Genomic DNA, 11,459 nt, shown 5'->3' with positions numbered 1-11,459 from the left:
GGGGATGCAATGCCCTCTTCTGTCCTTCCTGGGTACTGCACACATGTAGCACACAGAAATACAGGCAAAACTCCCATAAACAAAAATATATCTAACAAAAAGGAGGAGGGTGAGGAGAAATAACGCCTGAAAACCCCTTAGCATTGCCTGTGAGATAGACATGTAGGAGCGCCCAGGAACAAAAGAGCCTCACACAGAGAAATAAGGCTTGAAGGTTTTAATGTTCTGTGGCTGGTGACAGCACTCTTGCAGGGATCCCCAGAGAAGGCCTTCTGACTTTAGAAGCATTTCCTGTGGACAATGGAGGGCCCCGCCTCATCATACTCAGGCTTGCTGATCCACATCTGCTGGAAGGTGGAGAGAGAGGCCAGGATGGAGCCTCCAATCCAGACTGAGTACTTCCGCTCAGGAGGAGCGATGATCTGCAGAGAAAATGCGGCAAATTATGACCATCCCCCAAGACAGTGTGTAAGAAGTGGGGTACAATTTTGCATGCTATGGTCTCAGATACCGGGGAGCTTCAGACCTAGCTGCTTACATGAACAGAAGAGTTCTAAACCATCCAGATCAACATAAGATCCCATCTCAAAAACCAAAAAACAAACAAAAAATAAAAATGAGCAAGGAGGATCAGAAACCAGAAATCCTAGCCCACTCCTGAAAAGCGTAGCCTTTGTGGTCAGGAATGAAGGAAAGGGACTGGAGAGCTGGCTTGGTGGCTAAGAGCACTTGTTGCTCTTGCAGAAGACCTGGATTCTGTCCCCACAAGTCAGCTCACAACCATATGTAACCCCTAGTTCCAGGGGATCTGAAACCTCCATGTGGTACGTCATGTAGGCAAATACACATGCAAAATGAATAAATATAAAAATAAATCAATAAGATAAAATTGGAAGATGATTAGACTGTCACTCAAAATGTTCTCTACCTTGTCACATCTCAATTCCTCCATAGAGAGTCAGGGTTCCTCTGTCCTGGGACTTTTGGCTGGGCCATGTGTTGCCTTATCCAATGGGACACTAGCAACTGTGACACAAACAGGAGTGGAAATGCCCTTGCATAGTCAGTCATACTCTCTGTACCTCTTCCCTCTCTGAGAAGAGCTTCTCTGGAGGAGCTGCTAGCCCTTCACCTCCAGCCTTGAAATCTGAGATGCAGGCTTGACCTGAGCTGAGCAGACAGGTAGTGCTGTCTGGCCAAAGCTGACCCGAACTAGCTAACTTTCTGCCGACCCACAGCTGCATAAGCAATTATGCTTATTGTTATGTGCCACTGAGATTTTGGGGGTGTTTGTTACTTAGCAAGGGCTGACCAATACAAAATCGATAGAGAGAGGCTTGCTTGGCCCTTGCTTGGCATTTGGATGCACGGATACTTTGGGCTGAGCTGGTTCCATTCTCGACGGTATGCCAGTATGCTTAAGCCTTCTTTTGAGCTTCATTGGCACTGGCCACTTATATCCAGGAAGCTCTCATTTTATGCATGCACTCTTCATCCTTTCCACATGCCCGCCAGCTCCAAATTTCAACTCATTTTCTAATTTTTTATTATCTTTTAAAATGTATTTTATTTACATGAGTACACTGCAGCTGTCTTCAGACACACCAGAAGAGGGCATCAGATCCCAGTACAGACGGTTGTGAGCCACCATGTGGTTCCTGGGAATTGAACTCAGGACCTCTGGAAGAGCAGGCAGTGCTCTTAACTACTGAGCCATCTCTCCAGCCCCCTCATTTTCTAATCTTTGAAGTGTTTTTGTTAATTTTTTTTTTGAGATAGGGTCTCACATACCCTTAGCTGGCCTTGAATTGCTTGTGTAGCCAAGGATGACTTTGAATTCCTGATCCTGCAGTGTCTGCTTTTCTAGTGTTGAGATTACAGGTGTGCCATCAATCTACTCCTCAACTCGATTGATTGATTGATTGGTTGGTTTATTGATTGACTGATTGACTGACTGTGGGGGCTGTGGAGTGTGGTGTAGGTATATACAGGCTGCGATACTTCTGTTGAAGTCTGAGGACAGCCCACTGGGGTCAGTTCTCTCCTTTCATGCAGGTCCTGGGGAGTTAACTCAGGCCTCCAGGCTTGGTTGGCAGGCACTTTTTAAAAAGTTCTCAAAACAAGGTCTTACTATGTCACTTTGGCTGTCCTGGAAATCACTGTGGAGACAGACTGGCTTCGAACTCAGAAATCTGCTTACCTCTGCCTCCCAAGTGCTGGGACTAAAGACTAAAGACCCGTGCCACTATGCCTGATTGCTTTTGTTTTTTTTTTTTTTTATTAAGTTTTTAAGTCCTCAGTTCTTAAAAAAAAAATCTACTAACAGTAAAGACTCCAGAAATCCTTTTGAGGTCTCTATGAGTATTTGTAGAGCCGAAGCCTGGGGTGTCACCAGACAAATGGGATCCCTTTCCATCAAGCTTCTGAGATCAATTGTCATCATAAGAAGCATCATGGGGGGCACTGCAGTCACAATGGTCAGTAGATCAGTCACCTAGCCAAGGTCTCGAGAATGTTCCTGGCAGTTTGAAGTGACAGCCAGCCCCATGGCCACACATCCCCTCTCTGGAAATTTCCATCTTTTTTTTTTCTGGTCAAGTGTGTGTGTATATGTGTGTGTGTGTGTGTGTGTGTGTGTATGTGTTGCATACATGGATGCATGTTCACATATATGCTTGTATGTGTGTGAATGACAGAGGTAAATATCTTGTGTCTTCCTCACTTTCTCTCCACCTTATTTTCTGAGATACAAGATTTCTCACTGAACATAGAGTTCACTGATTCAGCTAGGTTGGTCAGCCTTTGAGCTCTAGAGGTCTGCCTGTTTCCTCCTCCCTAGTGCTGGGACCATAGTTGTCTCCATCTATGTTTGTGTGTGGGTGCCAGGGACTCAGGCTCTCAGCAAGAACCCTGCTGACATAGCCATTTCCCAATCCCTCTTCAAACCATTTAAAAAAATTTTTTTTTTGGTTTTTCGAGACAGGGTTTCTCTGTGTAGCCCAGGCTGTCCTGGAACTCACTCTGTAGACCAGGCTGGCCTCAAACTCAGAAATCCGCCTGCCTCTGCCTCCCAAGTGCTGGGATTAAAGGCGTGCGACACCACCGCCCGGCCATTTTTAAAATTTAATGATACTTTAGCATTGCAACTTTCTTGTATTAATTTTTAAAAGTATGAACTGGGAATGATAGCACAAACCTTTAATTCTAGCACTCTGGTGGCAGACACAGGCAGATCTTTATGGGTTCAAGGCCAATCTGGTTTACACAGTGAACTACAGACCATCCATCCATCCATCCATCCATCCATCCATCCAGCTAGGGCTAAATAGTGAGACCCTGTCAGAAAGAGAGAGAGAGAGGGAGGAGAGAGAGAGAGAGAGAGAGAGAGAGAGAGAGAGAGAGAGAGAGAGAGAGAGTCACTGTGTATCCCTGTCTGATCTGGAACTCAGTATATAGGTAGACTAGGCTATCCTGGAACTCACAGAGATCTACCTTCCTCTGCTTCACATGTCCAGGGACCAAAGGTGTATACCACCATGCCTAACCCAGCAGTAAGTGTTGTTAATGGCAGAGTCATCCCTCTGACCCCAATCACTTTCTTTTCTTTTTTTCTTATCTCTTTCATCCTAATTTTTCTTTCAACTCCCTCAATAGGGTCGTCAGCTCAAATCTTTCAATGTCTTCTCATATGATATCCATATTATGAGCTTAGCCAGGCTAAGTATATTTTCATTCTGTCATTGCTCCAAAGAACATCAGACCAGGAGGATAAAGATGACCAGGAGACCACCAATTTCTAAGGCCAGCAACATCTCCCATGAAAGCAGGTCTTTGTTTATAGAGTAGCAAAAGGAAAGTTGATTAAGGCCCTACCTTAATCTTCATGGTGCTGGGAGCCAAGGCTGTGATCTCCTTCTGCATCCTGTCTGCAATGCCAGGGTACATGGTAGTGCCCCCAGAGAGGACATTGTTAGCATACAAATCCTTGCGGATGTCAATGTCACACTTCATGATCGAATTGTATGTTGTCTCATGAATTCCAGCTGACTCCATGCCTAGGGGAGGTTACAAAGTTTAGTCAACACCCATGCCTTCAGCAATGTAGCTTGCATCAGGCATAGGGCTCACCCTTGTAATGCCAGGCACATGGGAGGCTGAGGCAGGAGGCTAGTCTGAGTTGCAGAGTGAGACCCTGTTTCTAAAACAGACAAAACCACCAGCAGAAGTATAGCTCCAGCCCTTAGGAGCTATACTTCCTGAATTGCAGCTGATCAACTCAACTGGATCACAAGCTCAGAAGCCTTTACTGGTCATGGCCCCGCCCTCAGTTTCCTCATGCCTCAGCTGATGTTTCTCATTGTTCCCCAAGGCATATTTCTGAAGTATCATACTTCTTTCCATAGCTTCAAGAAGATATAATTCATATGCTATAAAGTTAGCTCCTTTAAAGTATATAGTTCAGTAGTTGTTAGTATAGCTTCAGAATTGGGTGAGTGTCACCACAATACCAGTTTTTATAAAGACAAGATGGCCTTGAATTTACTAGCAGCTGAGGATGACCTTTAAATTCCTGATCTTCCCATTTCCACAGCCCAAGCACTGGGATGACATAGTGTACCAGCACACCCAGCTCTAGAGCATTTTAATGGCTCCAGAGAAAAGCTCCAAGGCTGTAAGCAGCCCTTCCCCATTTCTCACTTAAACACTCCTCGAGGAAGTGGCTTACTTTGATAAGTCTTGTCTTTTAGTCCTTGTCATAGTACTAGCTGGTAAGTACAGATCACTATTTCCATATTTAAAGCATTTATTATTGGTCTTATTATTTTATTTATGGGTCTGAATATGGGCTTGTGCATGTGAATAAATGCCCATGGAGGTCAGAAAAGGGTATCAGATTTCCTGGAACAAGTGCTACAGGCTGTTAGGAGCTGCTATGAGGCTTCTGAGAATTGAACCTGGGCTCTCTGCAAGGAATCAGTTAGTACTTACAAATGGTGAGCCATCTCTCCAGAACACCCCTCCCCCCGTTATTTCCATTTTTATAGAAGAGAAAAAGCCACAGCTTGAAGAAGGTGGCATGTCAGTGTGATAGTGCCTGGAGGTAGAGGTACAGGATCAGCACTGAAACTCTGACCCCAGATTCACCTGTACCCCTGTTCAGATACAGGTCTCTGTGACATAAATGCAAAGTGATACAGGAGTGGTCTGGACTGAACTTTCAGTTCCAGTCCTATTTTTCCTTTTAAAAATATGTAATTGTATATGTGTGTGCTCACATGAGTTAATGTGCACTAGGTTTATGCAAATGCCCAAAAAGGCCAGAAGAGGGCATTGGATCCCAGGAATTGGAGTCAATCAGTTGTGAGCCATGTGGGTGCTGGGAATTGAACTTGGGCCCTCTGCAATAGTGAATGCTCTAAACCACTAAGGTATCTCCAACTCTGTTTTTTCTTTTTCTTTATCTCTTTTTTTCTTTTCTCATTATTTTTTTCTCTTTTCTTTCTTTTCCCCTCCTCCCTTCCTTCTTTCCTTTCCTTTTATTTTTTATTTTTTATTTTTAGGTTTTCTCTGTATAGCTCTGGCTGTCCTGGAACTCACTCTGTAGACCAGGTTGGACTTCGCTCGGCTGCATGTATCTCTTAAGTGCTGGGATTAAAGGGGTGAGCCATCATCACTGCTAGGCTTTATTTGATTTATTTACTCTTCAAAATTATGTTTTTATCTAATCATTTATGTAACACTGTCCCTTCTTGGGAAAATTTAAGGCAGATAAAAGTAACAATGTGCCTGTGAATCCAGGTGTTTCTCTTTCCAAATCCACTTCTCTGCCCTGCACCCTCTGCCCTGCCTCCTCCATCCTGCACCCTCTGCCCTGCCTCCTCCATCTTACACCCTCTGCCCTGCCTCCTCCATCCTGCACCCTCTGCCCTGCCTCCTCCATCCTGCACCCTCTGCCCTGCCTCCTCCATCCTGCACCCTCTGCCCTGTATCCATCTTATAACTCTCTGCCTTGACTGTCCACCCTGTATTGTTGGGACAGCTTTTTCTGAAACCATCTCTTACCCTTAAAAACTGAGCTTTTTACCAGACCTTGCAACCATGTTAATAATGTGTCCTGAGATGATTTAAAACTACACACTGGATCTGCTGTGGTGATGTGTACTCAGCCTGTTTAAATTGCCTTTAGGAAAACAGAGTCACGAACCTTACTATTCAGGAGCTTTTTAGGTAGTCTCCTTTTACAACCTAAGCTAAATGCCTAGCTGTAGTCTTAAACTATGTATGCTCTCATGCCCATGATACGTGTGTGTGTGGGGTGTGTGTGTGTGTGCATGTGTGTGTGTGTGTGTGCATGTGTGTGTGGGTGTGTGGGTGTGTGTGGGTGTGTGGTGTGGTAACTATTTTCTGAAGCAATATGAGGGTACAGGTTGATAGTATCTGTGGTGGCTTGAGTAGGAATGGCCCTCATAGACTTATGTGTTTGAATGCTTGGCCCACAGATAATGACACAAATTAGAAGGTATGGTCTTGGAGTAGGTGTGGCCTTTTGGAGGAAGTGTGTCACTCTGGGGTTGGGCTTTGAGATCCTCCTCCTAGCTGCTTGAGGAGTCAGCCTTCCCCGGTTTGCCTTTGGAACAAGATGTAGAGCTCTCAGCCCCTCTTCCACCATGCCTATCTGGATGCTGCCATGCTTCCCACCATGATGAGATTGGCTGAACCTCTGAAACTGTAAGCTACCCCAATTAAATATTGTCCTTTATAAGAGTTGCCTTGGTCATGATGTCTGTCCACAGCAATGGAAACCTTAACTAAGACAATATCTGCATGTGGTTCTGAATGTTATTCTGGGTGATTTGGGGTCAGTAAAATAACTTCTTTCCCTTGTAAAACTCAGTTAAGGATTTCTGCAAAGAATTCCATATTCCTCTTCCATGCTATGCGTTCTGTTCCGTAAATACAGAGCGAAGCCTTTTCTAGGCACTGGCACCAGACAGGCACCACACACACACAACAGACAGATGACAGACTGAACGCACGCTACAGACACTAGACAGATGGAAGATACAGGGAGAATTCAAATTTGGGCCTGCTTTTGGTCTAAACTATTAAAGAGGAAGATTCTTTTCATCTTTTATTGTGGAAGTTGATCACTGTTCCCTCTCCTCCCCACCTCTGTCCTGCAACCCTCACCCTGCATTCTCTCTCCTGTACTCCTCCGCTTGTACGGCTCTACCCGGGACCCCTGTGCCCCGCATTTTCTACCCTGTACTCCTCCGCTTGTACGGCTCTACCCAGGACCCCTGTGCCGTGCCTCCAATGAAGAGCGGAGCCTGCAGGCAGCACCTCACCAATGAAGGAAGGCTGGAAGAGAGTCTCCGGGCAGCGGAAGCGCTCATTGCCAATGGTGATGACCTGCCCATCAGGCAACTCGTAGCTCTTCTCCAGGGAAGAAGATGAAGCTGCCGTGGCCATCTCATTCTCAAAATCCAGGGCTACATAGCACAGCTTCTCCTTGATGTCTCGTACAATTTCTCTCTCAGCTGGAAAGTGCAGAAATGGCAAAGTGGTTCCTGGGCTCTGCAAGCTCGGCTGTATCATGTGTTCTCCAGGAAAGTCTTAGTCTACTTTGAGTTCAACCTTAGGAAGAGGATAGAACTGCCCCAAAGAGAGTCAGGCTTTCCTCCATGCTGGGCTAATGTTCCATCGTCAAAAAGGCTTGATTATCAAGAAGGAAGCCAAGGAATTTTCTTTTCACTCTGTCATTCTGTGTTGACAATGCCACAGGTGCTCCTGGGGTCCTTACAGGGCACATTATGGGGCAGACTTGAACTTACCCCTGGTGACCTGACAGTATCTAAAAAAGTCACTACCAAAAATCTCCACTTAACCTAGGTGGGCTTCATGACTCTTCTCCTTTTAGATAATTTTATATCATTTGTTTTCGGATACCACAGACACCTCCAAGGAGAAAAGTATGTTCCCAGTTCTCCAGTACAGCTAAACATTGCTCAAACCCCTGGGCTGGCATCAACATGAACACAGGCCGTGGGTGCTGGGGAAGGGACTGCCCAGAAGGTTCTAAAGACGGTCTAGCAGAGCTCAGTAGAAGGAAGCTAACTCTAAGCTTGTCCTCCTCCCCAGAACATCTCCACGGGGAATCTTCATCCTCCAACTAGGCTGTTTTAACACTGCAGGGCTTCCCAGTCCACCCAAAGACAGCCTGAGGACAGAGCCACAGAATTCCCATCAGTCCCGAGAACTTCTCGTCCTAGATGAGATAGGATTTTGATCTCAACTCTGAATGAGGAAAGGGGCAGGTACCTGTGGTCACAAAGGAATAGCCTCTTTCTGTGAGAATCTTCATGAGGTAGTCTGTGAGATCCCGTCCAGCCAGGTCAAGACGCATGATGGCATGGGGCAGTGCATACCCCTCATAGATGGGGACATTGTGGGTGACGCCATCCCCTGAATCCAGGACGATGCCTGTGGACAGAAAACACACACTTCATTTTCATCTTTCATCTGTCTGTTTCTGGGGTCTGTTACCAAATGATTTTCCATTATCATGTTTTCCTTTAGTAGTTAAGAAAATTCACCCCTCACAAGAATTCTGTTAGCGTGTATGTGTGTGTGTTTTCTTCTCCTAAATGAGAAGCTTGGTTTCTAGAAGGCAAGAACTGTCTCAATATCTTGGATTCCTTGAAATGCAGACATGGTAATGGATACTTGTCAGTTTACCTTACATCCAGACTGTACATTCTATGGTGTTTTACATTTAGACTACATCCTTCTCTGAGGATGTCAGAGCCCCTAGAGTTGGAGCTGCCTAACATGAGTGCCGGGAACTAAACTCAGGTCCTCTGCAAAAGCAGTGTAGCTCTTCACTGCTGAGGCATCTCTCCAGCTGAGTGTGCCTATTGTTTGATACAGACTTTGTGGAAAACGCTGGAAGGATAAATGCTCAGGAAAGCAGTGAACATATGAAAGTCTACATTTAAACAGCTTTTATTACAGTGCACAAGTGCCTATCGAGGACCACAGTTCCTCTTGACTGCTGGCCATCCTACATGGAGGCCACATGCTTATGCACCCACCATCGTAGGTTCTGCTGCTCTTAGGCAAAGGCCTTGTGATGAGAGTGTGTGGATAAGCCGCCTGGCATGACCATGAAAGGAGACAGCTCTTGCTGCACCTGTCAATTATGGCTTGTTTATGGAAATTCTTTCCAACTGTATAAGCTGGCTCACACCCAGCCTGCTCCATGGGCACTCTCATTTGTTCTTTCCCTGGTCACTGGCATTCCTTTTGATCTAAGCATGAACCTCTGTAGGAGCCCAACTTGACCCTACCTCCCCTGCTGTAGCGAACACTCTGTTGGTCAAGTGTCACGTGGTGTCTGAGCTCACTGAAGAACTGGCTCTGGAAATGGAGTTCCTCTCCTCCATTTCAGCTTCAAGCATGTTTTTCTCAAAGTGTCTTTCAAGGCCCTGACTGCAGATGGCTCCTGACTGTGCAGGAAGGGAAGAGAACAGACGAGGAAAGGCACCATGTCCTTGTGGACAGCTAGAAACTAAACCGTTTCCAACGAGGATTCCTACTGTTTATTCTCACAGTAAAAAAAAAAAAAAAAAAAAAAAAAGAAAAAAAAGCCATAGTGGAGAAGGGAAGGGAAGGTCAGCTATAAACTCAATCAGAAACCTCAGCTGACTGCTTCGACTTCCCCAGTCAGTTTCTATTGGATGTTTGTAAGCTCCCAGTTTGATGATGTCACTTATCTGCTGCCACTTGTTCTTTTACTTGGAGGGGACACTCTGTCCTGCCCAGGACTTTCTGTTGGGAACACCAGTTGACTGCCTCAGTGGGGCTTCCCCACCTGATCTCTACTGGATGTCTTGAGTATCCAACCTGACCATGTTTTGCTATCTGTCAATCTATCTGTCTCTGGCTATTTATTCTTTTTTTTGGTTTGCTATAAACTTGCCACAGACGCTGCCTTTCAAAACATAAGATATGGCCACCACAGATTATTTTCAGGACTGTGAAGAAAAACCTGGAGCCAGAAAAGGAATGAGTTTCAACGCTACTGACCTGTGGTACGGCCGGATGCATAGAGTGAGAGTACAGCTTGAATGGCAACATACATGGCAGGGACATTGAAGGTTTCAAACATGATCTGGAAAGACAGCAAGGAGGAAAGGGCTGTCTGAAAAACACCACGGCATCTCCTGGCCTACAAAATGGTCTGTAATTTTATTAAGGGCAAGAATTATGCCAATTCAAGTGATCCTTCTTTATCCTATATCCACTTCCCACAGGACCTAGCTTGGTGCCTCCCCAACCCCCCTGCCTCCAACCACAGCAGGCTGTAAGGACATTTTGCTGCAGTGCTACACAACAGGGAAGAAGTATCTGGGCAAGCTGCTTTCCTGTGCACAGTGTTCTTACCTGGGTCATCTTCTCCCTGTTTGCCTTGGGGTTTAGGGGGGCCTCTGTGAGTAGAGTTGGGTGCTCTTCTGGGGCTACTCGCAGCTCGTTGTAGAAGGAGTGGTGCCAGATCTAGTTGAGACAAAAGCCAGGTAAGCCCAGCAGACTTCCCAGGGGTCTGAAAATATCTGACTGGCATGTCAATACTGGAGGAGGGTGGCCAAATGCTACCCTGGACAGGGTAAATCTGGAGAGTGTGGTCTGCCCTGGGGAATCTCTGATGGACATGGAGTCTATTCCTTCTCTCTAACCATGCCAGACACAGAGTCGTGTGTGTGCTGCTTCGACCATTTACCCTTCCTCTTCACCCCTCGTCTCACTTTTTCCTGTTATTTGGTGCCTTCAAGGAGGCAGGCTGCACTCAGTGCTTGTTGCTTCCAGGCTTCTGGTTGTGTTTGGCTGATGGATGGCATTGGCAAGAGATTAGACAGTGGGAGGAGAGAAAAGCCAGGGCGTGTCTCTTAGCTGTGCTGCGGCCCAGTAAACAGACCTCCGGCTATCTCACTGGATTCCAAGGACACTGCCTACATTCTAAGTCCCTGCAGGGGGCACTTGTAAGCACGAGAGCTCCTAGGCTAACTAGTACTCATCCTGCTCTGGTTGCCTTAATCCTACTCACACCCCTGTAAGTATTCTTCAGTTAGTCAGCCTCATCAGAAGTGTATACTGTCTTCTGCTGTGATCCTGGCACATAGATGTGGGCCCAGTTCTCAGTGTTTACTGGTGACCAGGCCAGTGTTTGAGCGGGTTTCTTCACATCAGCACTGTGTCATCTTATATTGACTTAGTCAGTGTTGTGGTGGACAGACCCGTGCACTGTGGAAGGCTTAACGGTCGGTCTCCTTAGTCTCCACCCAGTGGACCACTGGATACTAGTTGTGCCTCTAACTTGGTTACATCTCCAGACATTACTGTCTCTGTCTCTGTCTCTCTCTGTCTCTCTCTGTCTCTTTGTCTCTCTCTCTCTCTCTCTC

The 11,459-nt window shown here is 46.1% G+C and overlaps 1 protein-coding gene across 1 annotated transcript in view; it reads right to left on the bottom strand.

The window, feature by feature from the left end:
• Positions 1 to 202: 202 nt before the first annotated feature.
• Actg2 (actin gamma 2, smooth muscle) overlaps positions 203 to 11,459 on the bottom strand; it is a 24,157-nt gene continuing 12,900 nt past the window's right edge. Inside the window, exons 4-9 of the mRNA XM_028762299.1 lie at positions 10,447 to 10,557; positions 10,090 to 10,174; positions 8,323 to 8,484; positions 7,350 to 7,541; positions 3,874 to 4,055; positions 203 to 422 (exon numbers count right to left, since the gene is read on the bottom strand). Of these exons, the coding sequence (XP_028618132.1) occupies positions 279 to 422; positions 3,874 to 4,055; positions 7,350 to 7,541; positions 8,323 to 8,484; positions 10,090 to 10,174; positions 10,447 to 10,557 (876 nt within the window). The 3' untranslated portion in view covers positions 203 to 278. The remainder of the gene's footprint in view (positions 423 to 3,873; positions 4,056 to 7,349; positions 7,542 to 8,322; positions 8,485 to 10,089; positions 10,175 to 10,446; positions 10,558 to 11,459) is intronic.

This window comes from Grammomys surdaster, unplaced genomic scaffold (genome assembly GCF_004785775.1).
Source record: "Grammomys surdaster isolate TR1022 unplaced genomic scaffold, NIH_TR_1.0 133, whole genome shotgun sequence".
NCBI lineage: Eukaryota > Metazoa > Chordata > Mammalia > Rodentia > Muridae > Grammomys > Grammomys surdaster.
The sequence above is the reverse complement of the archived record's forward strand: the minus strand, read 5'-3'. Positions and strand labels throughout refer to the sequence as shown.